Here is a 26,629-nt window from a genome sequence, read left to right as displayed (position 1 = left end):
CGTGGAATAAATTATTGGTCGATAAAACTTGGCAAATGGAACCGCTTGGAATCTTGGAGCATTGAATTCGTGTCCACGACCCAGAATTGTTTCGTCAATGAAAATAGGAAAATCGTCCGCGTCTCAGTTACGTGTAAAATCAATAAACGAGTTTCAATGATATTAAAACAAATATTGAAATAAATAAATTCCAATAAATCTTTTAAAAGATTAAATAATTAATAAAAAGCGAAAAGTTTCTAGATAACAAATTAATCTTATCATGACGCGCTTTTTAAAATGTAACACTTAATTCTAAAATATTCGACGCGAGGAGTGAAAATATTTTACCACCCTCTACCCACTTATTGTTACAAGTATAGTTTTATCTTGACAAGCGTCGATAAGCTGATTAAATATTGTCTAGTGTGAAGTTTGATAAGGTAACGAGTAGATAGTACTTGAAATACATTAACAAATTTTAATTAATTACTGCTGAAAGGAAAGCTGCGGATACAAATACAAATTTTTTAATTTATGAAATAATAATTTAATAATAATTTATTAACATGTTGTAATGTTACGTACGATCGATTTTGATAAAAGTTAGATATATAAAAAATGAGAAAAAAGAAAAAGGATAAAAGAAAAAAATACTAATTAAAGATATCGATCTATGATTATAATAAAAAATTAAATATCGAACAATTTATAAATTTCTTAATTGATCCAAATTAAGAAAACTTTTCAAAAACTTATTATAGATTGATATATATATAACGATTTAACTTATCAAATATAATTTCGTCCTATTGCTTATTCAACAACAATTCTGCAGTTTCTGCAGAAATATACTTGAAGTTCTGTATTCACGAAATATTTTCTAGCTAATTAATAATCAATATAAATATAATCGTACAAAATTGCGAAATAAATTAATAAATGTGTACGAATATATAAATAATTAATAACAAAAAGAAGAATATTATATTTTTCGAAATTCGTTTTATTAATACAAAATGAATTAGTGCAATGACATTTTTGCAGAAATTAGATTAATTAATTTGATTTATCATAATTAATATACCTTGCAATTTTGTATATTTAAATCATTTTTTAAATATTATTTTTCCAATTATTTAACGATTTATTAACACTTGAATAATTCGAAAAAAAGGGGATGATTCTTTCTTTTAAAATAAAAAAATATCGCAAATCAAATGCTATAAATAATTATATAAATATATAATATCATATAACTGTCATCGAAATTTCCTTGTTAAAAAAATCGTCCAAGTTATAGGGAAATATAAAGAGGAGAAAATAAAATCGAACTCGTTCCCATCGAAGTTTCACCATAACGTTATAATGCGTCCATGGGGATAACGGGAATTATTGTCCTTTCTACTATATAAAATCTAGCCGAGGAAGCACATGATTTGTATACCGGGATAAAAATTACATTTCTCGCTTTGATCATTTCCCTTAATAAAAAAAAAAAAAAAAAAAAATGAAAGCTACAATAAAATTATATCATATTCACTTCAATATGTACATATATATTGAATAAAATAAAAATTCTCGTATCGAATATATCATTCTTCCAAAAAGAGAAATATTATCCATGATACAATTCTATTTATTATACTGTTTACAATATTCAATTTTTAATTGAATCGATGATATAAACAAAAATATTAAAAAGAATTCCGTTAACGCAATATTATTCTATTAACGTTTCCAACAACGCACGCACCACAAGATGGTTATTAATTATTCTCGCGTTCCGTCAAGAAAATAATTACACGGTGAAGGGATTGAAGAGAGGCCGTGGCACTCGAGCCACCCTGTACATTTCACCCTCGGTCATAGACACGAGGCTTGCCTGGCGACAAGCGGCGACTTGCGCAGATCTGCGAGCAGGAAGCACGACCACTGGGCTGGAATCACAGCGTGCAACAAGGAGGGTGTTGGCCAAGCAGCTGTGGAGGGTTGTAAAGGATGAGGAGATGGATGGTCGAACGAGAAGGATGCGACGCGCGTGAAAGTAACGAAGGGGAATGGAGGAGGACAGTAGTGATGTAGTGAAGATAAATGGTGAAGGAAGAGCAATGATAAATAAGGTGTCAAGGTGGAAAAAATTTGGGGGGGAGTATATATAGGTATAGGGTGGGTCGCGAAAGGAAATGGAGAAATTTTTGATTGGTTTGAAAAATTGTGAAGAAATAATAAATTTTAACGAATTGATAATGAGAGGAATAGAAGATGAACGAAAGGAGAGAAAATATGGAGAAAAAAGTAAAGTAGGAGAGAGTGAAAAAGATGAAAGTTCGAAAGAAGAGAAAGATGCATATAAGAAGTAAAATGAAGGAAATGTGGAAACGAAAGTGAAGACAAAGATAAAGAAAGGTAGGCTTGGATAATTAATAAAATACGTTTTGTTACATTTTTATAAAATGAGAATAATTTATAAAAGATAAATTCAAAAAAGAAAAGAAAAGAAAGGATATTAATCAAAAGCTTAGAATAAAACGTATAATGTATAGAATAAAAGAAAAATAGAGTACTTTTGATAGAATATTTTTTTTGTTGGATTTGTAAAATAAAGAAATTAAAACGAAAATAGCCTATGAAGGATAGTTAAAAGCAAAAGGCTTTCCGTGAAAATAAAAGAGGTGAATTTTCATGAAAAGAGGAAAATGAAAATAGTTTGTGTAGTAGTAGTAGTTTAAAACGAAGGATGCATTTATTAACCGGAAGATAAAAGAGAAAAAAGGAAATGGAATAAAGGAATAAAAAAAATCAAAAGGAAGAGATAAAAGTATAAAATTTGAGAAAGAGATATATGTGTATTTTAATGAAAAGGAAGAAATTAAAGAGAGAAAAAAAAAGAAATACATTTATAATTTGAGAAATTTGGAAATTATGAATTATAAATTTAAACTAATAATTAAAATTGTCACAAATCCTAAAAGCAAGCAAAAGAGAATACGATCAGTAAAATACAAAAAATATTAAATATAATATTTATAATAATATAAATTCGTATCCTATATTACAAAGAAATTTCAACTTGGAAATTCTGATTTTATTAAAATTTTATTTGTATCAAGATTTTGATATTTTTTTAATTCTCGACACAACTTCAGAATAATAAATAATAAATAATACGTTAAAAACTAACTTTTTTTTAAATATAAAATTGTGCATTATCTCATTACAATATAATAAATTATATTGAAAAGAATGTATGGTCCATTATGCTCTACGCATTCGCAAAAATTCGATAAAAAATTTTCCAATAATTTAAATTTCTTTATAATGCACGAATGTTTTCACCACTGACCGTACAAAGCACATCCAGATAGCGTTGCCGGGATACAGAAAGGAATACCAAGAGAAAAATGTAAGAAATTGAAGATCGATAAAGCAAACCGATCCGAACGAAAGAAATTTAAAAGAAAGAAAGAAAAAGAAATACGTCGATAAAAATTGTCGTAAAAGCGTAAAAGCAAACAATCGGTATGGTGTAATAACAAGTGACGATAACAATGTTGAAAAACAATGGAATAGAAGGAAAAGCGTGAAAGGAGTGTTGTATAGGGGTTGCGGCGGTGGGGTTGCAAGGCGCGCGCAGAAAGTTGGCAGAGGGCGATGCAAAATCGTTCCTGCTGCACAGTCGCAGGAAGATCGAAGCTGGTCGCCAGTGTGTCGCATACCAGCGCAGCATTCGCTTCCGTTTATTCTATCCCCCTGGTGCGCCTTCATCTCGGGGAGAGAAGGAAGAGCACGCGGAGCCATGCTGCTGGACGCTGGTTGAACCGTGATTTCCATCGAATCGCGAGGATATAAGAATAATCGATAAACCAAGTGTTTCGTTTTCCCTCCCAAGGTGGTAAAATTTCTGTCGGTCTTATTTTTTTCATTTTTCCACCAGTGGTAGCTTCTTGTGATCGTTCGAACGAAAATGTTTCGCGGATCTTTGAAAAGAGGATGATGGAGAAAAATTTGTGAAAAGAGATTCGAAGGGGAAAAAATTGTTATCCCTTTATTTTGGATCGTTTATAGTCGTTATCAAGTTAGATTTCAAGTTTGTTTTGCGCGTGATTGATAAATTGGAAAGTTTGATGGATTCAGACTCGATCGCGATAGGCATTTTGAAATAATTGCTTGAGGGAATGGAAGTTTATTATTTTTTTTTTTTTTTACTCGTATTTTATGTTTGATTTTAGAAAATGATTTTAGAAAATATTCGAATGATCGACGACAGACAATGTAATTAAATGAAGAAATGATGGAAGATAATAGAAATATGTATTAAAATTCATGGTTTTCTTTTTAACGACGAGCCTCTCCGTGATGGTGTGTGACGATGGAAAGTAACAATTACGCTGAAATTAGTTTTTCAATGATTTTTAACGATCACCTGTGCCGATTAAATATTTATTTGCCTCTTTCTTTCATTCACGTATTCGCAAATCATATTTCAAACTCTTTTAATATTTCACGATCATCGAAATAGTTTTTATGTCAACGATAAGATACAATTCAATCGAAATATCGTACGCGAGGCGTTTAAAAAGTTACAAGTACCACTTCGTTTAATCACGCTTTAATCACAAGTTAAATCAAAATATTACATCGTTCGTTATCATTAAGAAACTTATAATTTAAAATTAATTTCGTTCTTTCGTACACTGCAATATACTGTATGAAAGAGCAAGTATGAATTATATTTCCAGCAATTTCAAAATACATATTTTAAAAATAGGAAAGATGTACTTAATCACGAAAAAAGTCGATAAGTCGATAAGGAAGAACGATAAATCATAGTTAATCTGGAAATGGAGAAAGCACGTGATATGACAAAATGCTACTGTCATTCATTACTGTCTCTTTATTTCGTGAGGAACAGACGAAACGTGTTTCTTTGATGCGATTGCATCATGTAACGTAAAGTCGAGAAACTTGACAAGAGACGGTTCAAAAAAATTCTTAATCTATAAATGTGAAATAAAAAAAAAAAAAAAGCAAGCGACAATCAATCTTCTTTCGATTTAAAAATAATTTACAAAACGAATGTTCGAAAATTGGCTGGATATCTTAATCGTTCTTATCTAACATATATTCTTCTTTATAATTTTTAAGGAATAATAATAATAATTTTTAAATGGAAATCACTTATTGCGTTTAGTAAATTTGAAATTATCTTTTTTATCAATTAATTATTCCTTTAAATATTTTAATTGCATTATTTTGCATTATTTATTTCCACTATATTATACGTACATTACACGTATATTATGTATACTTCTTCATGTATTCTTCTTCAAAGTAACGATACAATTATATAATTTTCTATACTCTTTAAAGATACAATTTCACGAGAGAATAGAAATATCTTTGATCTTTGAACTTTCGTCGTCGCATGGTAATTACGTTTTTCTTTTAAATTTAAATTTCTAATCGAATATTTTTCTCGCTTATATTTCTAATAAAATAATTATCATTTGAATACGAAATGAGCTAAAATATATATCTGTCATGTTAGTAATAGTTCTCTCGAAATGTCATTATCTCGATCGATGCACAGAACCTATTCCTATTTCTTTGCTACATTATATATTTACTTCGACCAGCGTACATAAAATGTTATTTTTGCTTTAGAAATAGAATAATAAATTTACCTTCAGAAGAATTGTTACAAAGTTTATCAACAAATAAAAGAACGAATTTTTATATTTGATCGTTAAAATATCTTTTAAAGATAGGATGCAAAATTATTACAACGAAAACAAATTTCCTTTCGTTAATTATTATCATCTCGTGTCAACTTCCTTCGATTCTATCATCAATTAATGAGGTGAAAACAATCTCTGAATACGATTCATTCGTAAAGCAAACAAATCGTATCTCGATTTCGCTTATTCAACATGTTCAAATCAAACGAATCAAATCGATGCATGCGAAACACACAGTAGAGAAATTTGAATTGAAAACGATTCAATGCTAGTCCATTATATTTAATTCGTTAATTGTTCGTCAATCATTTAATTCTCTGTAACATCATATAAAAATATTTATATGAGATATACAGTGAAATGTAAATTCACATGATTCTTTCGTGTTTAGTTTAAAGTTGAGAAAACATCTGCAGAGTATAAAAAAAAATATATATAAATTTAGCATATATAGATGATTATATAAATTATAGTTATATTGAAAGATTACATTGAGTGTAAAATCTTCAACGCTGATTTGTGAAATTTGAACTGGTGATTTTTTTATCAGAACATTATGACAAGAGAAATAAAGTTTTGAACGAAGGTAAGGCTATTTTACTAAGATTTATTTAACTCAAATAGGAAAGATAAAGAAAATGGATAAAAGTAAATTCTATACGTGTTAAACAATATGTAATATACTTCAACATTAATCAAAATCGTTTCAAAGAAAAATCTTTAAATATATTGATTAGAAAATATGACTCATTAACTCTGTTTGAGCAATTTTTTAATAAATTAATCTATTTAAATATTTAAAAACTCAAAAATCTCGGAATAATTTTTTCAACGTAATGAAACGTTTTATCACATGAAATTTCACTTTATTTATTTATCTCATATCTATTTTGATGGATCTCCTGATTTCAGGAAAAAATCAAAAAACAAAGAATCCTCTACCACTATAATATTCTAATTAATTTTTTATTCGAGGAAACGATATGTCGCGTGCAACGTTTCAACACGCACATATTCAAAAAAAAATAAATAAATAAAAGAGAAAAATCATAAGAAAAAAAACAAAAAAAAAACAGGTTTGTACGTTTTCCGATATAATGAAAGCAAAGATGAGAGTCACGACAATCAATGAAACTCGTCAGTACATATACCGGTATATACTAGATATGATCGTCTGAACGATTATGCTTCTTACGTAGACTTGTATGACAATGCGAAACGGGTATAGTTTTCAGGATGTTAGGGAAAAGCGGTTCGAGGCAGTTTTGTTTCGAAAGTATTAAGGAAAAAATTGTTTCGTTTGCATATGCATATGAGAACATTGCGGTCAATTTCTTGAGGGATTTGATTTGTGAAGATAGATTGGGGTGGCGAATAAAAGGATAGTTTTAATAATGAAATAGTCTTGTGAATATTTTATTGGAAACTAAAATTATTTAAATGTAACGCCAATGGAACATTTTAGTGTTAAGTTATTTTTTTTGTGCAAATATTTATAACATTTTGATGATAAATTTATGTGATTATTGAATCGTAATCGAAGGGTAAAATTATTGGAAATCTTTATTAAGTTATTTTTGAAAGCATTTTTTTTCCTTTTCTTTTTTTAAATATTTTTAAAATATTTCGTAAAATTTGAATTGTAATTAAAAGTTTCATTTTATTTAAAAAAAAGAATTTATGTATTATCTATTGTAAATTCTAAGATTTATCTTGTATTATTAGATAGAATTAGTATCGTATTTAGTATGGAATACATCTGACTTTAAAGGAATTTAGATCATGGAATAGAAAGTGAAGATAATGTTGGATTGCAGAAAATGTCACTGGAATACTATTAGCTCGGAATAGAGTAAAGTAAAAGTTCAATCGGATCAAAACTTTTTTAATAATAATATCTTATTAAATTTGTTGATCTTGCGCATACTTGACACGTATAATGCATTTCATGAGTTTGTATTTCTGTATAATTTAAAATTTTACATTTGTTGCATAAACATTGATTGCATAAAAAAAAATTTGTTGATAACTATTTGATAGATGATGATGAATCTTATTAATCTTATTGAATATGTATATAAAGTAAATATTATCTAAATTCTTTTGTCCTAATTTTTAATAATTTTATTTCTAAAAATTCTTATGCAATTGCTGCTGATATTAAAGTTCAAGAAGATATAACTATCTTCTTCTCTATTCGATAGTAAATTGTAGATTATGTAATATATTTATCTTATTCAATTTTAGAACTGTTATCACATAAGTAACTAAAGTAGAAATACATTTGTAAGAAAAAGAAAAAACATGGGAATGATTTTCATATCTATAGAATTTTTTTGCATAGAAAAAAAAAAATGATCATATATAAACATAGTTATTTTTCCAACAAACTTAACTTACATAATTTAATATATATTATTAAAATTATACTATTATAATAATATTAGTGTGTATATAATATGATATATAATATCAGGATTAGTTCTTAATCCGAAAAGATTAGCGAATCGATGTTTGTGTATTTCCATTGATTAATTTTAATTACATAGATTAATTTTTCCTATTAGCTAATTGTAAAGTAAAACATTTATTATTGCAAGCTAATCTCAATTTCAAAAAACATTGGTAATTACTATATCAAATTATTATTTTCATATTAAAAAATAATTAGCACAGTTCTGAACGTGGAAAAAGACTTTCTGCGTTTCGTAATAATAAAACTGGAAAAATTTTTCGAACGTTTCATCCCGAAACGCTAAATAAAACGTGAAATCGATCGGTTTAATATTTTCATCAAATAAAAAATGGTGTATCGACAAGAAAAGAAATGGAAAACGGTGTACAAACAACGAACGATTTCGGCGATCAGTAGCAATTTCTGGCAGGCTTTTTAAGCTTTCGACACTTGGCTCGCGTCGATTTCCATCGGCGTGCACTCTTTTGCAATTTTATTTGCACGGATATCGGCTCGGTTATCCGTTCGATAATTGACCTATTTTGCGCTATTATATACCGCGTGCTCAAACAATCACGTTACCGTCAATACTATTCTTCCCGCGTGTTTTAAACAATATGATCATTACTCGTGCAAAGACTCGTTAATAATGACGTTATAATGTCTGCCACCAGTTTATTTGTTCTTTCGATGAATTCTTTTCGTGCGTCTTCTTTGTCTAGATTCTCTAAATTCTTCATGTTACAATCATGAATTCCGATGTTGAGATTCGTAGGAAGATCGGTTGAAAAATTTATTGAAACTGTTCGGTAGAAAAATTATATTTTTTATTATGTTTCAAGTAGAATATTGATGAATGATCTCTAATGGTTTTATTCTTCGTTGTTATTATTACTACTTATTGGAAAAATAAATTTTAAGTTTTTTAATTTAAATATGTCATTTAAAATTTTGATTTGATGTTTATTACACGATGTTATAAATAAAAGATACTTTCTTTTTTTGGTTAGAAATAAACGTGCGTCTTCTTTGTCTAGATTCTCTAAATTCTTCATGTTACAATCATGAATTCCGATGTTGAGATTCGTAGGAAGATCGGTTGAAAAATTTATTGAAATTGTTTGGTAGAAAAATTATATTTTTTATTATGTTTCAAGTAGAAAATTGATGAATGATCTCTAATGGTTTTATTCTTCGTTGTTATTATTAGTACTTATTGAAAAAATAAATTTTAAGTTTTTTAATTTAAATATGTCATTTAAAATTTTGATTTGATGTTTATTATACGATGTTATAAATAAAAGATACTTTCTTTTTTTGGTTAGAAATAAACGTGCGTCTTCTTTGTCTAGATTCTCTAAATTCTTCATGTTACAATCATGAATTCCGATGTTGAGATTCGTAGGAAGATCGGTTGAAAAATTTATTGAAATTGTTTGGTAGAAAAATTATATTTTTTATTATGTTTCAAGTAGAAAATTGATGAATGATCTCTAATGGTTTTATTCTTCGTTGTTATTATTAGTACTTATTGAAAAAATAAATTTTAAGTTTTTTAATTTAAATATGTCATTTAAAATTTTGATTCCATGTTTGTTACATGATGTTATAAATAAAAGATATTTTTTTTTTTTTTTAGAAATAAACGTAATCATAGAAATAAACCTAGTTTCTTTGAGCATGTTGATTCAATATAAGATAAAATATTTTTAGAATTTGGTATTTATTTTGCAACAAGATACGACAATGTTATTCATCGTTGCCTTCAATAAAGATAAAACTTTAATCATCGATCAATATTGTTTTTCAATGTTGTTCTACAAGTTCATTATCATGATCAGTATTGTAGATGAAGCTTCTCATCAAAGTTTTCCAATATTTTCTAATTTTATTTTAAAAAAAACCAAATGAAAAATAATAAAAATTTAAAGCCTAAATCATAATTTAATTCAAGTAAAGCAAATATAATGTAATAGGATTTAGAATCTCCTTTTTTTTATCTCTATATCTTTTTTTCAAAAGTATTTGGATTAAATATGTTTTTATTGACAAACGTTAAGAAATTATTAATTTGCAAAATAATATTTTTCATAGGTTGGAAATAAATTTTTCTCGAATATATTTGCACAAAGACTAAATAAAAAATAAATTTAAAGAAATTTATTGACGAAATGATTAGTTTGTTTCTTAATTTTTGTTAAGAAACAAGTGTAGAGTAATGTTTGCATGCATTTGATAAAGAGGTTTCTCTCCATATATACATCACTGATTTAAGTGGTTCATGGTTCAAATGTTTGGTCGAGAAATAGAAATTAGTATTATCCAGTATTATGAGAGTGCCATAATTGCGTTGCTTCTTCATTCCTAACATTTCTCGTTTCCATTTGACTATTCTTGACTATTGAAGAATTAAAAGAAATCTTTTCAATGTATGTATAATTATATTGATGGATGCATTTTCGAGAAATAAATAAAATAGAATTCCAGAATTAAAAGTAACATATCGATATTATTGAATTTATTTTTTAAGAAAGTTAAGTTTAATTTTATAATAATTGTTTCTGAAATTATAAATGGTTGAATCCATTTCTTATGAAATATTTATTCTGTACAAATATTTGATCGTCAACTTCTAAAAATCTGTTTTTCTTCAATTTCAATTTCTTCAGAAATGTTCAGGAAAAATAACAAAAGTAAAAAAAAAAATATAATAAGCCAGATTCTTTTTTACTTTTTACAGAAAAAATAGCTTAAAAATATAATCAATCAATTATTAGAAAGAATCTTCTTATTTAATTTTTACATTATCGCGACAGAAATTTATTACTTTTTTAAAAAATTCATATACCTTTAAATTTAATCAAGATATTTTTATTTTCAATTATCACGTTGTATTCCTTTTAGCCAAGCATCGAGTCAATATGGAAAAATGGAAATATCTTATATTTCGCTATCCAAATATTGTGCATATATTTCTTGAAATTTATGAAACAACAAATAATTCTCAATTGTTTCTTCATATTATATAAAAATCATATAAAATTATATAAAATTATTTCTATCTATCATAAATCCATATATAACCTTATAATTTACTCACAGATCTACTTTTCTCAAATATATTAAAAATAAATATACAATATTCACGCAACAAGTCATCGCTGTTCATTCCTTTCCTTCGATTCGAAATTTAATCGAACCTTTGTTGAATTTATCACACTATATATTCCTTCGCAAAATAATATAAATATGTAAGATCTTAACGCGTGTAATATACGTACACATTCTTAACCGTTATTCCATGGTTGATAAACCCTGTTAATGTCTGTCAAGAAAATGACAAACGCAGAGGTGTTTTATGTAACTCGACAATGTAACGGCGTGGCGTGCACAACCTACTTGGCATCCGAGTGAGATTGCGCGATAAATTTACGAATTTCACAGCTTTATTTTTACCCGGGACGTATTGTTTTTGGCGTATCAATTTGTTTAGTGATCAATCGTTTAAACCGTAGTAATCATTTCGCACGGTACATCTATCTGTTTGTTTTCCTAATAATCGTCAATGATTCAAAATTCAAATAAATATAATATCGTACAAAAACTATACCAGGTGAAGATATCAGATTGTTTCGCTTCGAGATCTTCTTTCAGAGTCGGTTTAATCGAGATGCTCTTTGATTTGGATCTTTCATTAGAGTGAACTCGTTTTAATAATCCATTTGAAGAGAATACAGGAATGATTTCATTCTCTGAGACAATTGGTGACAGTTTCTAATTCTCGTTTGATTTTTGATGATTGATGATTTTTCACAGTGCAAGAAAATTGTTGACATAATGGATATAGAAAGTAGACGAAGTGTTTTCTATTTGTTACTTAAAATATTCCGATCGACCTCGGTACGTTGAACCTTCAAATCTTATTAACACCGAAGAAGCTGGCTTTGCATACAATATAGGATCAGAAATTATGAAACGGGAATATTATCTCGAATCCCTTAAAAAATAGGTCAAATCTTCTAGTTTCTATCTTATCTTCTGAGCGAGAAAATAAAAATAATAATTCTCTCTCGAAGAAATTTATTTCAAAATAACAATTCAGGGAATTACGTAAGATTCATTAATTAGAGAATTCGATAGAAATATTATCTCACTAGTTTTTAAAGTAATATTATTTAAAAATAGTTGGAAATATTTTTTTACTATAGGAAAATATGAGTATCGAAATTGTGTTACAGTAATTTTCTTCGAGATTATTGAATCTAAAAAATATTTCCAAATATGATGATATATAAGCTTGGTTTTCCAAGGACAAGGAAGCTTTGTAAAAAAATTAAAATCAATGCGATCGTTGTAAAAGACTGTATTAGAAAATATTATCTATAAATAAGAAAGAAGAAAGTTTCTCTTTTTGATAAAATAACAGTTTAAAATTCTTGAAAATGATATAATTACGATTAACCCAGTTTCAAACATTTGTCAAACTACCCGAAATACATCGGAAGATATTTCTAACTGTTCGTTATAATAAGAGAATCTTTAGAAAATTTAATTTTTTACCCTTAAAAAAAAAAAAAAAAAGAATAGTAGTCTACATTGAAATTGAACTTTATTTCATTAAATTTCTATTCTTGCTTTTTTCATGGGATTAAAAATTAAAGATATTTATCAAAGTGAAATTTAATGATAATACCACATTTTCACAAATTAAAAAGAAATAAATATTTAAATAAAAATTCTAATAAAGCATTGCATTTTATTAAAATTCTCAAAATTATTTCATTTTTAAGAAATTATAAAATTAATTTAAACATTTCAAAACTCGATTAATTAAATTAATATTAAATATTAATATAAAAATATTTCTTATTAATCAATTAATTTTTTAAAACGTTATCAATTATCATTCATAAAGGAAGTAAGTAATACTTTAAGATAAGAAAATTAATAAGAATATTTCAATGTCTCGAAATTCTTAAAATTTATAAAATAATAAAAAAAAATTCGTATCTTTAAAGTCAAAATTATTTTTCATCTTTCTGGTCATTTTCAAAGCGATGCTAATTACTATTCAAATAATTGTCAATAATTTTGATAAAAAAGAAAAAAAATATTTTATATAAACATTTTCATGATCATCTTTTAACAATTGTCCAAATTATTAGAAATTAATTCTCAAAATCAGTAATTAAGGACATCTTATTAAATAAGTCTTCATTTTAAATAAAAAGGCACTATTTTTTCTAAAAATTCTCAAATTATTCAACATTAAGCCTAAATACTTTCATGAAGTTTCGTTATTTATTAATTACTCTAACAAATAACCAACATCATTTATAAAAATTATATACATATATTAACTAATAAATTATTTGATAGAAACTGTACGAATAGAAATTCAGAAATACGAATCACGGTCGCTTTTTCAAAATCAAAAAATAAAAAAAAAAAAAAAAAAGAAAAAAAACCAAATTGTAAAACTTTTACCCAAAATGCTTCGTCGTGTAAAATTTCTTATTAATCATCCGTTCACCCTAATCTCCCTTCAGAATTCAAAGGGACGAAGAACGTTAAAAAGAAAGAAGAAAAAAGAAAAAGAGAGAAAGATAGGTAAAGAGGATCGATCTTCAACGAGGCACGATTAGCATCACCGATGGCCAACACTGGTCCTCGCCCGTTTTCTATTCTAATTCTGTTGCTATTCTAGTCCACGACCGCCGGCCAATGAGCTACGTCCGCCAGCTAGTAAACCATTCTCTCTATCCTCCATCTCTCTCTTACCTCTTCCCCCCCTGCCCCTCCCCCACCGCTCCCCTGTTCCTCGTGTCGACCGCAGTCGTTCTCGAGGCATCGCGTGCACCAGATTATTCAGCCTCATCCTCCTTTTATTTGGCGCGTTTTATCAGTGGCATTCACATTTCTAAACCATATAACAGCAAATAGAAAGGGAACCTAAGAGAAATTCCATCCTGGGGGCGTCGTGCATCGTCGTAGGCACCTTAACCCTTTCGCTACGGCCGTTTATGTTGAGAAGCATTCGCATGATATGGCTATACGAGACGCGTGTTTTACGCAATTGCGTTGATAGAGATTACTTTTTTTTTTTTCTTTTATTTGTTTATAAATATATATATATATATATATATGTATATATATTTATGCTATATTGTACAATTGAATTTTTAAAAGCGTGCATGAAATAACTTTTCTTGCTGTACGATTTTATTTAGGAAATCACGAGTGTGATATTTGGTATGTGACAATATTTTCTTTAGCAGTTTTGATCTTCGATTGGTATCGTTGAATTATATTATAGGTGATAGTTTGGATCATCAGGTTTTCTTTAAACTGCTGCATTTGAATTCTTGAGAAGTAAATTTTTATTGATGATCTTCATCGGGTAAAATGTATAGAATACAATGTATGTGGTGATAAGATAGGTGTTTGATACCAAATAAAAGCTTTTACCCTTTTATCACGTAAAATATCAAAATATTAAGATACGATGCGTGTACAATGCTAGAATATAACAAATTTAACTGAAAACGATTCAATGATACCAATATAATAAAATATATAGAAAACATGATCGTTGCATCGATCATAATCTCTCGTGCTATGCTAAGATGGCTTCGGTGGTGAACAAGTATAATCGCTAATAGAGAAAGGGTTAAGAAGACGACTAACGGATACTATTGGATATTCTTGCACAATTAAACTGACACCGTTGATCAATTTATACGATAGTCACAAATTGCTAATGTTAACGAAACACTTATCGTTAAAAAATAATTTCGCAATTTGACGTAAATTCACACAGTTAAAAATTACACGAATCTAATAATTTCTAAATGATCGATCGATCGATCGATCATTGTGTGCAAGAGCCTCCTAATTTCTCTTTCATTCTCGTTCAGTTTCAATTTTTTTTTTCCTTTTTCATTTTTTTTTTCTTGTTAAGAAGAGAAAAAGGAGGAAAGGGGAAGGAGAGAAAGAGAGGAACAAAGTGTGAAGTTGGAGTGAGAGACTAGGGTGACTGACTGGTAGTGTACGATATATACACCGGGAAGGAAGGGTGGAAAAGGAGGATTTCGCGAGGAAGGCGGCCAACGTAGAGGGCGCGGACAGAAATGCAGTGGCGTCGGCAACGAAGGGTTATCCACGTGATCGGCTCCTCCAATCACGTTCTACTTTTAGCGAGGTACCAAGACGGTACGGAAATTCTGTGGAAGAGACTGATCATGGTCCCTAGCGAAGAGCTTCCTCCATGCTTTTTTATTACGTTCAAGGCTCTCTTACACTGTGCAACTAATATTATTAGCGATATTGAACGGTCAAGTTACAAGTGTTTCCGATGCTAATATAATAAATTTTCTTACGTAACGGGAAGAGTTCTACGAACGAATTTTATACACCAATTACACACGTCACTTTTTTATTTTTTTTATTTTTATTTTTTTTTGTATCAGGTATGAATTTAAAATTTTCATTGGGAAATTAGAAATAAAATTGCGAGATTATAAAATTTTAATTTGTTTCATCGATCCCTGATAATATTGGTTGGATAAATGATAATTGTGTAACTGAGCTCTCTGGTCTCTGTTTAGATAATAGTTTATCGTAAAAAGGGGTGAATAGAAATATTTCTATATAAAAATACAATTCATTTCTCTTTTAACGAAATGAATAAATGAATAAATCTCGTTACTGTTCAGAAGTTATTAATTAATGATTCCGCTTATGTTTCAATGCCACGTTTTTTTCTCTTTTAATTTATATTCACATGTAAATTTAGTTTTTATCAAAAATACTTTAAATATTATTACGCATGGATATTTTTAAATGTATAAAATTTTTTTTATAATTATTCGATCTTATTTTCATTAGAAAATTGAATAATAATTACTTTTATCTAATCGTAATAAATTGGAATAAATTAAGAAACTATATGTATTCGATGATTCAATTCAATAAATAATTACTGAATTCATATAAAATTTCTTTTATATGTTTTAGAAAAATAAATGTATTAATGTATAGAAATAATATAGAAAAATAAACAATAAAGATAATTTTTCGCATCAAAAAAAAAAAAATTTCTATTTCTGAAGAAAAATTATGAATTAATTTTAGAGAGTGATTTTATTTAAAATAAGAATAAATCGATATTGTATCTTTTTAATTATATATTTCTTTTAAAACTTCTAAAGTTTTCGGATAAATTTATTCTTCCAAGAATTTAATAACAATTATATAATCGAAATCATGAATTTTAGAAACGTTTAGTTTTGTTTCAATTTTAAAGAATTTCTCTCTTTTTTTTCACTCAACTCAATAAAACTCATAAATTATGAGTTAACAGCTATTTTGTTTCCCTTAATTTTAATCAGAAAAATAAAACAAAAGAAAAATATTTAAAATTAATTTTAAATTTAACAAATTTACCATACAAATTTATCTTCAAAACGATATTGATCTAATAATCATTTGTCAGAAATTTAAAGATCAATAATATTTATCAAATTTCTTAAAAATTATTTGCTTTTATTTGTTTTTTATTTTGCTATTATTTCTATTCATCTCATTTTACTTAATATAATAAATTACATATTATATATATATATGTTCGTTTTGATTAAAAGAATTATCGCACACACGCTTCGTTTGATCCATGACCAGTCACGATTTAATAGAATTAATGTCATAGAGTAGATAAAAATATGGATTTTGTTAGCTAGTAAAATAGAAGAAAATTGCACAAGGAGAATCAATTGTTTAGTTTTATCACTGTGGAGAAAATTGAAAGCATTTGCAAGTGCTCGCTTGGTTTCACCAATTAGAAGTTTAGTCTGTAGAAGCTTAATCACATTAGAAAATTATATTTATATTTGCAAGTTAAGTCGTGTTTTTTTTTTTGCTTTTTTTGTTTTTGATTTTTTTATTCCTGTAATCTTTGTATCTCAAACTGATTTTGCATATTTCATGTTTTGGCTATATATTTATACATACATATATAATAAATAAATAAATGAAATAAAGTAATACAATCTTATAAATGTTTTCTTACTTTAATATTTTTAATATATTTAATAGTATTCGTTATTATATACATATATAATACAACTTCATTTATTCAAACTTGTTTAGAAAAAAATTTATATAATTAATAGAATTTATAATTCTGGTTTTGTCACATTGTAGATTTTTTTTTTCAATATATATATATTATTAAATTATAAGATAGAAACTTGTGAAATTTCATTTGTCTTATTATCATATTATTGTCATTCAAGAAAATTTATTAGTATTTTATTTTATTATTTATAAATAATAAAATTAATTCAATTCTATAATATTTATAATTTTTTTTTTGAAATAATAAAAATTAAAATTCAAGTAAATAATTTCAAACAGTAGAAAATTTAATGGAATATTAAAATTTCATTTTAATAAATGAAGTTTTACTATAAATGTTTTCTTAAACAAATTTTTATTATCGTATTCTTATTTAATTAAACATTTATTAAATAAATTAAAATTAAATTCTATAATAGCTTTTTTAATAAACATTTTTTTTATAAAATGTCAAAAATTTATATTATTTGTAAGTGTTATCATAAAAAAAGAAAAAATATATATATATATGTACACGTTGTGAAATCAGTATTGATTCTTAATATGGCATTTAATAATTGCAATGCATTTGTGTCAGCAGTCTTTGATCATCGAATCTCATGAATGTTTACTATTATAATTATTTATAACTTCGAAATTATCATTTGGTTACATATAGCTATAAAATGCCTTATAACATAAACAAGTTGGTTTGAAATGGTCAATTAAAATTATGAAAGAAATATATTTTTTTTATAATATCACGCTTAAATATAATTAATTATAATGTAATTTTTCATCTTCAAAAAGTTAATTTTGTTGAAGAATATTTAATTATAAAAGAAATTACATTATTTGTATGAATAGATGATTGTGTTTTTATTTTTTATTTTTATCTGTCATCATTGTACCAAGTTATTTTATGAATTGTTCCAGAAATTTCACACATTATATTGGGAATAAGAATTACAAACTATTATCTTTTCAATAAACATAATAATTTTACGATAATTTACATTTACATAATAATCATACATCTACCAGACATTTGAATCATAAAATACAATGATAAATATGGGGATTATTATATATAAAGAAATAATTGAAATATATTACGATAAAAGAATCATAATAAAGAAGGTATTCTAAAGAAGGTATAATAAGAAGGAAATAATAAGTGACGTAATTAAAAAGTATCTACACGAAATATCTATCATTCGAAAGTTTTCAAACATTTCAAATTGTAGTTTATAATTACACAGAGCTTCAGAATTAGAGATTAGTGGACTACAAGATGATGTAAGAAACATTTATCACGTCATAAACATAGGTCGCATTATTATTCACTTATAAATATCACGTTTTATTTTTAAGTATCAGAATGAAGAGGCATCATCTCGATATGCTTAGAAAGCTATTGTTGAAATTTTAATTAAAAACATTAATTAAGAATTAAATTTTATCGCCTAATATATCTATATTATCATATTGGCGTTGATTAATTTATCATATTTAACATATGAAAATTATATTATATTCTCAAATTTCAAATTAAGATAGGAAAACAAATTCTTATTATAAAAGATTAAATTTATTACAAATATATATCCCTATCGCATTTCAATCGTATAATTATATATATATATATCATTAATTATTACACCATAATTATGCAAATTTTCAAATTCTAATAATTGTAATATCAATTGAGAAATTTTCTAAGAATAATCGTTTTACGCTAAGGGTCTAAATTTTTAATCAATCATCACATTTAAAATTTCGTATTTTCAATTTATTCAATTCATTTTCTATCATACAGATTTTCGTCTTGATTAATCCATACTTTTGAACAATAATGTACTCGATTGAAAAGCATTGAATGAGATTTCTTCGATCCTTTACTTTCAATCGTTATACATTTCAAACATCACTAATAGTATGTACATTCCAATACAAGAGGATTTGTTTGTGGATAGCGAACACCATTGCACTCGGATAACAAATTCCTCTGTAATTTGAGTCGATGGTACTTGAACCAGTGTTCTTTTCGCTTGTGAAATCGTTCAGTATACTTTCTTATGACTTTAATAAGTACTTGTTAAATCTATCCATCAAAATCATTCCGATCTTCTTAAAAAAATATACTAGTTTTAGTTAATAATTAATACATTAGATCGATCAATAATTATTTATTATATAATATATACTTTTCGAATAATTTATATTTATTATAAATACGTTCATGTACATATTTTTGTTTCGTAAAAAAAATCTTTAACGAGGAGGTGGAAAAAACAAGATTTAAATTTGGAGGTTGAAATATATTCATTTCATATTCAATTATACAAAATAGTTCAAATAGAAATTTTCAGCAATAGTAATTAATTTATAATATTAATTGAAATATTATAATTATTCATAATAATATTGAAACTTGTATGTAAGAGATCATATTACTTATAGAATCTGTTTTAGATAAATTAAATTCATCTTATTAATTTTCTCTCTCGCTTTGAAATAATTAAAATGTACCGTGAAATTGAAGTACACGTACATGTATGTTATTCTGAAAGTTAATATGCATTGTATATTTGTATTCAGATATATGTTAAGTAATTTTAAATTATTCGAATACATAATGTATAAATTTAACACAAGAGTTTACAATTATAATATCGATTCAATTTTTATTTTTATTTTATACGCGGACAAAATATGCTTTAACTAATTAATTATTTGAACGATGAAAATATTGTTTTAAATTTTAATCCATTGTATCCATTTTATTTACAAAAATATGAAGGAAGATGTATTTTCGTTACAATTTTCGATCGAACCTTGATCCGATTACAAATAAAATTAAAAAATAAAAGAAAAATCTAGATGGGGCATACTCTAGCCATTCGTATCAATGTTATCATTTCATTATGTTATAAAAATGATAAAACGAAAAGAGGAAATTAGAAATTGGAATCCAACTGTATCTGTTCGATTTAATTTGCAGCTCCACCCGGCGAAGAGGACGAAGAAGAAGGATTACGGAACGGATTCTTGAAAGGGCAGGAGAATGACACGAACACGCACAGCTTTACTCGGCAGAGCGGATACAAGCCGCGTAGAACCGGAAGTAGCGATGGTGGCGCGTACGCCGGCGCTACGACACGGCACAAGAACGACACAACCGGTTCACCGTCCCAGCCCAAGATTATCTTTAACGAGGACGAATACACGAGGATCACGACACCCCGCCAGGATATGCTGTTCAAAAAGGGTTATCTGTCGAGGAAGAAACCCTGGAGCGGGAACGCCAACACCAGCGCGACTTCCTCGACCACCGAGAGCCAATCGGCGTCTCATTCCACCGCAGGTAGAGGTATAGGTAGAAACGTGATGCATTTCATCCAATTTCTGGCTTGTCTCGTTCACCCTTCCTGGCCGTGACGTCGTTTCCGGGAAGCTGCTTGGACTGCTTACCCCTATCACCCTCTTCAAGTTTGTATGATTTCCCGTGTTACTCCATTGTATCTTGTTGAGAGAGACAAGTAGAAGAATAGTCGACTTATCCCTTTTGTCTTGGTTGACATTGATTTGAGAGATTTTGTGGAAGGTGTTCGTTAAAGAAAAATCCTTTGTTTTTTCAATTTAACAATGAGTCAAGTTTCTTGTAGGATTTGTTTCTTTCATACAGATTTAAAGTTTGGAAATTTTAAACATTTTTAAATTTGATTAATTTGATTATTCAATTGTTATTTGATTGGTTTATTTTGAATGTTGTTGAAATTATATATATAATGAAATCTATTCAATTTGATTAATTCTTCCACTATTGAATTTCTTGAATTTATATGTACCTAACATAATTTTAAAATCTCGTTTCTTTCTTTTCATCAAAGAAAATTTATTAAAGGGATTCAAAAGTAATGGTACGGTTTTCAATCAAAACTTACATACATATATATCTGCTTTCCTTTATGCATCAATGTTGAGTATAATTAAAGTTAACTTTTTGCTTGCTTGTTTAACTTTGTCATGTCAATTGCAGATGGTAGCGAAACGACTGAGGATCAACAGTTGTTGGACAGGGACTGCGGTACCGGCGAATATCCACCAGTGATGGATTCCAACGCCCAACTGGGCTATGGGACGTTTTATGACCACATGGGTGGTTACTATTACGAATATCCTGTGATGTTGGTTGGTCCAGCGCCGATGCAATCTCAAGTTGCACCGAGTGTTTTGGCGGCCGTGCCTTGTGCACCTGTGCCTCTTAGGCCCATAGAATGGATTAATCCAACTTACGTGCCCAAACTGCCTAATCAACCATACTGTATAATGAATTACGAGGTATAAAGAATGTGAATCCTTTATCTAAATAAAATAATCTACTTTACCATAGTGATAAAAATCACTATGATATTAAATCTAAGAATTTGAAAGATATTTCAAAAAGATATTTCGAGATAAAGAAAAATTAGAATAATATCTGTTCAAAACGAATTAATTAAATTATTAATGAAATTGTATAAAAATATTCTAAATTTTTAATCGATAATATTTATACAAATAAAATTATTCAAACAAATTTAATAAATACCATTGCTACTATTTACAGAACAATCAAAGTATGGAAAATACGGTGGTAATGGAAGAGCAAGAAAATACGGTTCTGCCGACGGAGAATTCAAATGGAATCAGTAACGAGAGCGGTACAGGTAGCACCAGTTGCAGCGGTAGCATGGCCGGGGAGACGGAAGAGCAGCCCATAGAGTTCACCAACGCGAAGGAGGAACAGCAAGCGGACGAGCAGATGGAGGAACAAATGGAAGAGCAAATGGAGGAACAATACGGGGATGAGCAACAAGCGGAGGAGCAACCCTTGGAGAACGGTGGCCCCTATTTTGAACCAATGTTGATGCAGCAACCGGTACACGTATCTCACGTGATACCAGCGATTCCTCAGCCTTACATGTATCCCGGCCATTACATGTTTGGTCCTCCTTTGATCAACGTGAATGGTTAGTTGATAGAGAAGAGCTTGACTTGAAGACTGTGTAGAGAAAGGGGGAAAAAAATGAAACGGTCTTCCTCGGCTCTCCCCTATTTCTTTTCTCTATTCCTTCTCTGTTATTACGGCAATTAATTCTCGAAAGAGAGTTTACCTTTGCTCCAATTGCTATCGCATGTCTAGCCGCGGATTTTTCTTTCGCTCTCTATCTCTCTCTTGTAGCTTTGGTTCTGTTCATGGACGGATGGACGGAACAACGGACGAACATGCCAAGGTTGTTTTTCTTGCGGCTTAAGAGAGAATCTGCGCACTTCGGGGAGGGAGCACCGCGTTGTTGTGTAATCCGCTTGCGACTAACATAATCATTTTGACTATGTGTTACGCTGATGGGAATTTTCTTTATCGGGGGGGAGGATTTTTTTAGCTTTCTCTATTCTTAAATCAATTTTATGTAGATATTATAATACATGTAATCTTTCGGGTGGGTTGGTATTGGTTGAGAATTTTGATTTAAATTGTTTTGAGGGGAAGGTTTGATTGGAAAGTGGATTTTTTTTTCTTGAACGACATTTTACGTTTCATTCGATGAAGCTTCAATAAGCTGATATATATATATATACTTTGTTCTTTTTTCAAAGTTCTTTATAAAATTTTACGTTCCAACTTATTCTAAATTTTTCTTTTGCAAATTTGATATTTGTAAAAGGAAAAAAGAAATAAGTAAACTTATGTCAAATTCCATTCTAATTTTAAACGAAAATACTTTAATTCAATGAAAACAGAAAAGATTGATGAAGTGCTACGCGTGTTCGCGTTTCAAATAAATGTCAGAAGTACGTTACACAACTTGATTTGTTATCGACATACGAGATGGGGTCCAGGTCAAGAAGTAATATATTACACGCGTAACATGTATTAAAAAAAAAAAAAAAAAAAAAAAAAAAAGAAAGAAAGAAAGAAAGAAAAAAAAAGATGGTAAGCAGTAGCATAAAATGCACCGCAATTTTTTTTTTATCCGATCACTCCTTCCCCGTGCTGCGTCAGCTTAGGCGTTAGTACGTTTGATTGTACCTGTTTCTAATGTTAAACGAGAACAGTGTCGGTTGGATGCGCGGCCAGGAGAAAGGGATATAGCCAGATTCATGACTGCTGTCCCGTCCATCGGCATCATTGCTGTTTTATTACCGCCGTGCCTCTACCACATTCAAGGTAAAAGGTAATAATTCGCAAAGAGAGCCGCTACTCTTTAGATACGATCGCCAAGATATATATATATATGCGAAATAAATGTTTCCTCTTCCTTCGTTTTCATTATTTGAAAACATTGTCCAAGAATGGAGCTTGTTGTCTTTCTCTCTTTTTCTAATTCGAACGAAACAGGTTTATTGAAAGAAGGAGTTTGAGGATGTTTTTTTATTAGACATTTGAACGATGAATGTTATAAAATGTTATGCAAGAGTATCAATTAGAAATGAAAATATTTTATTTTTGATAAATGAATATAGAAATATAATTGATTATTGCACGATTTCATCCTGTCATTATTTTTTTTAAAAAGTATTGAATTTAAGTATTGAATTAATTTTCCATATTTCATATATTTTTATATAGAAAATATATAATTTAAAATAATCAATATTTTAGGTAGTCTTATTTAAAATTGAAAAAAATTAATTTTTGAAAAATGTTCCAATTCGTTTATTGTTATTTTACAAATACTTTGCACTATGACACTTTAAACTATGACACGTTACTTTTAAATTAAAACATGTGACTCTACAATTAAAAATCATGAAATATTTAAATATGATTCCTTACTGTTAGATATTTAATGGAAAACTTTTAATTTTATATTCCATAAAAAAATTAGCAAAAAAAAAAAAATGAACATATAATATTCATACATATCATTTATCATTATTATTTATATACGTCTTTCTTCGTATTTCTAAAATCATCGTACTGTGTTTATTTTTAGATTAAAACAATTCTCATCTCCTGTCGCGAAAATAAAGACGAAGAAAGCTCCTTAAGAAGCTCGGACAACGTTTCGCGTAACCCGGTTTCGCATCACGCAATCAACCGCGTGTGCGTGCCGTGGTTCATAAAAATAATCCTCGACGAATCTCAGTCGAGGATATCCGCGGTCCATCTGGCGATCGTAACTAAAGTCCAAGACTCTCTAACACGCTCGTAATGTGTGTGTTCTCTTGCATACGTTCAATCGTATCTCAATTATCTTCATCCGTGCGTTTCATCACCAATTCTCTGGTTAAGCCATCGTCAGCATTAGCACGCTGCCTCGCACGTTGCACGTTCAAAGAATAAGAAAAGAGAAAAAAGAAAAAAAAAAAAAGAAAGAAAAGAAAACAGGCATTATTTCCATTTCAATCATTGACGTTCACATGGGTCACATTTGACCCATACGAAAAAACCTGGTTTCCTCGCCCGAGATAATACGGCAATAATTTTGATTTTACGCACGTATTACATTCACACGGATCACTCGTACGAATAAGGAGATAAAAACCGGTTTTTCGCTTAGGGGATGATAGGGCCATGACGATCGTATTCACACGCCATCAAATATTTTTAATTTCAATTGTACGAGGGGCGACGAGAGAGATCTCTCCGCCTCGAGTTTGGCAAAGAGATCCGACGAGCATCTCTTAGCGGCGTCTCAAATAGAAGCGGTTTAAAATAACTTCCTCGGCCCCGTGGGGATCGGCTCACGCGGGAAACGGAAGGACGAGGAAGAAGCGATGGAGAAGCCAAGTTCAGTTGCTCGCGCCCTTCGATACACCACTTTTATTCCTTGAATTCCCGATTTTGATAAGTAGAATTCCAGGAGTCGAAGTATGAGAGAAAATACACGTTTCGTTGAACCTGTAAATTAAAATATATCGGTGTATCGGTTTATGCGACGAGGTTTAATCGGTTTGCGTTTCTGTTGTACAAGGTGTTACGATACAGGGTGGGCCCATGATCAGAACCACGGACGTTGCGGCCATGTCGGCGGCCTGTGCCAAGCGAAGAAAGAAAAAAAAGAGAAGGAAACAAAGAAGACTTGCTACGGTGAGTGGATAAATTTTGCGATTAGCGAAGGAACGATTATCAGTAAGAGTTAAAAAAAAATAAGTAAAATATATATTTTATTGTACGTATCGTTTCTTCAAGGTATATGAAAAGCGGGTATATAATATATTAAAATGAGAAATAGGAATCCAATTATTTTAAAAAAATTTATCGTAGCATTATAAATAATTTAATTTTTGCAACCTTGGTTTAATTTTCTATGATCTAGATAGATCATAAGATAATATTAACGAAGAAAATATCGTGCAAACCTTTAGAATTTTCATTAGCATAAACATTATCATAATGTTAAATGAAATTTAAATTGATAAATAAAAAAAAAAGAAAATGCAAATAGAATATTGCATTAATACGAAATGATTTGCCTTAACATATTTCTTTCCTTGATATAATTAGCAAGAAATATCTTAAGACAATCAATCAATTACATTTACATTTTTTTTTCCTTTCAATCAACAAGTCTTTGCAAAGTATCATTGATTTTAATATCGAGTCATATTTATAAATAAATAAAAGCGTCATTTCGATCTCAAAATAGATCGAAAATCTTGCGCGAACGAATTAAAAAAAAGAAATGAGAAAAAGAAATAATAAAGAATTGTATCATTGGAAAAAGTAAAAGTTTTATAAATCAATTTTATAAATTTGACCGGATTAAAAAATCGTTATTAAAATACAGGGTAACACGGAGGACGAGGAAGAAGGAGAGTACAGCTCCGAGTGTGATACCGGTCTACCGTCTTCCCGGCTGTCTTGGACAGCGTGTTCAACTTCGACTACGAATACGACAACAATTAGCAACCGGCCGCTGAATCCCGAATGTCAGGAGTTCCAGTTGCGACAAGTCGTTGAATCTAATACCTCGTTACCCGCCATTTCGACCTCCGCCAACGATACGTCCACGTGCGAGATGAGCTCGACGATAAACCAGCCGTCGAGCGCGTTATCGTCGGACGCGACCTTCGCCGATTCAAACGATTCAAACGAGGTGTGCAACGGCGTCGTATCCGGCGATTCGAAGAACCAAAACGACAAATCGATCGAGAACAGCAAGTCTGATCATCAATTAGAAACGATTTTATTAGAAAACAGTCAATCGAAATCGCTAGATTTCGCGATTACCAATTCGGTAAACGAGTCGACGAATAGACTGACGAACTGCTTCCTCGAGGATAAGGAGGCAATTCTTTTGAGGAACGAGTTAGTCGCCGGCGAGGCGGCGACTGAGATCGAGAAACT

The 26,629-nt window shown here is 29.0% G+C and overlaps 1 protein-coding gene across 8 annotated transcripts in view; it reads left to right on the top strand.

The window, feature by feature from the left end:
• Positions 1 to 26,629, top strand: part of LOC413721 — a 53,746-nt gene that overhangs the window by 24,861 nt on the left and 2,256 nt on the right. Inside the window, exons 1-7 of one of the 8 annotated variants that reach the window (XM_016913077.2) lie at positions 3,248 to 3,871; positions 15,137 to 15,387; positions 20,294 to 20,668; positions 21,332 to 21,633; positions 21,902 to 22,304; positions 25,254 to 25,369; positions 26,070 to 26,629. The exon at positions 26,070 to 26,629 is cut by the window's right edge and continues 2,256 nt beyond it. In XM_016913077.2, coding sequence (XP_016768566.1) covers positions 15,306 to 15,387; positions 20,294 to 20,668; positions 21,332 to 21,633; positions 21,902 to 22,304; positions 25,254 to 25,369; positions 26,070 to 26,629 — 1,838 coding nt within the window. In that variant the 5' untranslated portion in view covers positions 3,248 to 3,871; positions 15,137 to 15,305. Of the gene's footprint in view, positions 1 to 3,247; positions 3,872 to 13,717; positions 14,166 to 15,136; positions 15,388 to 20,293; positions 20,669 to 21,331; positions 21,634 to 21,901; positions 22,305 to 25,253; positions 25,370 to 26,069 lie in introns of those variants that run through there. The other 7 variants (XM_006557310.3, XM_016913078.2, XM_026441595.1 and 4 more) reach the window with 7 other exon arrangements.

Source organism: Apis mellifera, linkage group LG7 (assembly GCF_003254395.2).
Source record: "Apis mellifera strain DH4 linkage group LG7, Amel_HAv3.1, whole genome shotgun sequence".
NCBI classification, from domain to species: Eukaryota; Metazoa; Arthropoda; class Insecta; order Hymenoptera; family Apidae; genus Apis; species Apis mellifera.
This window is presented reverse-complemented; position numbering and strand designations above follow the sequence as displayed.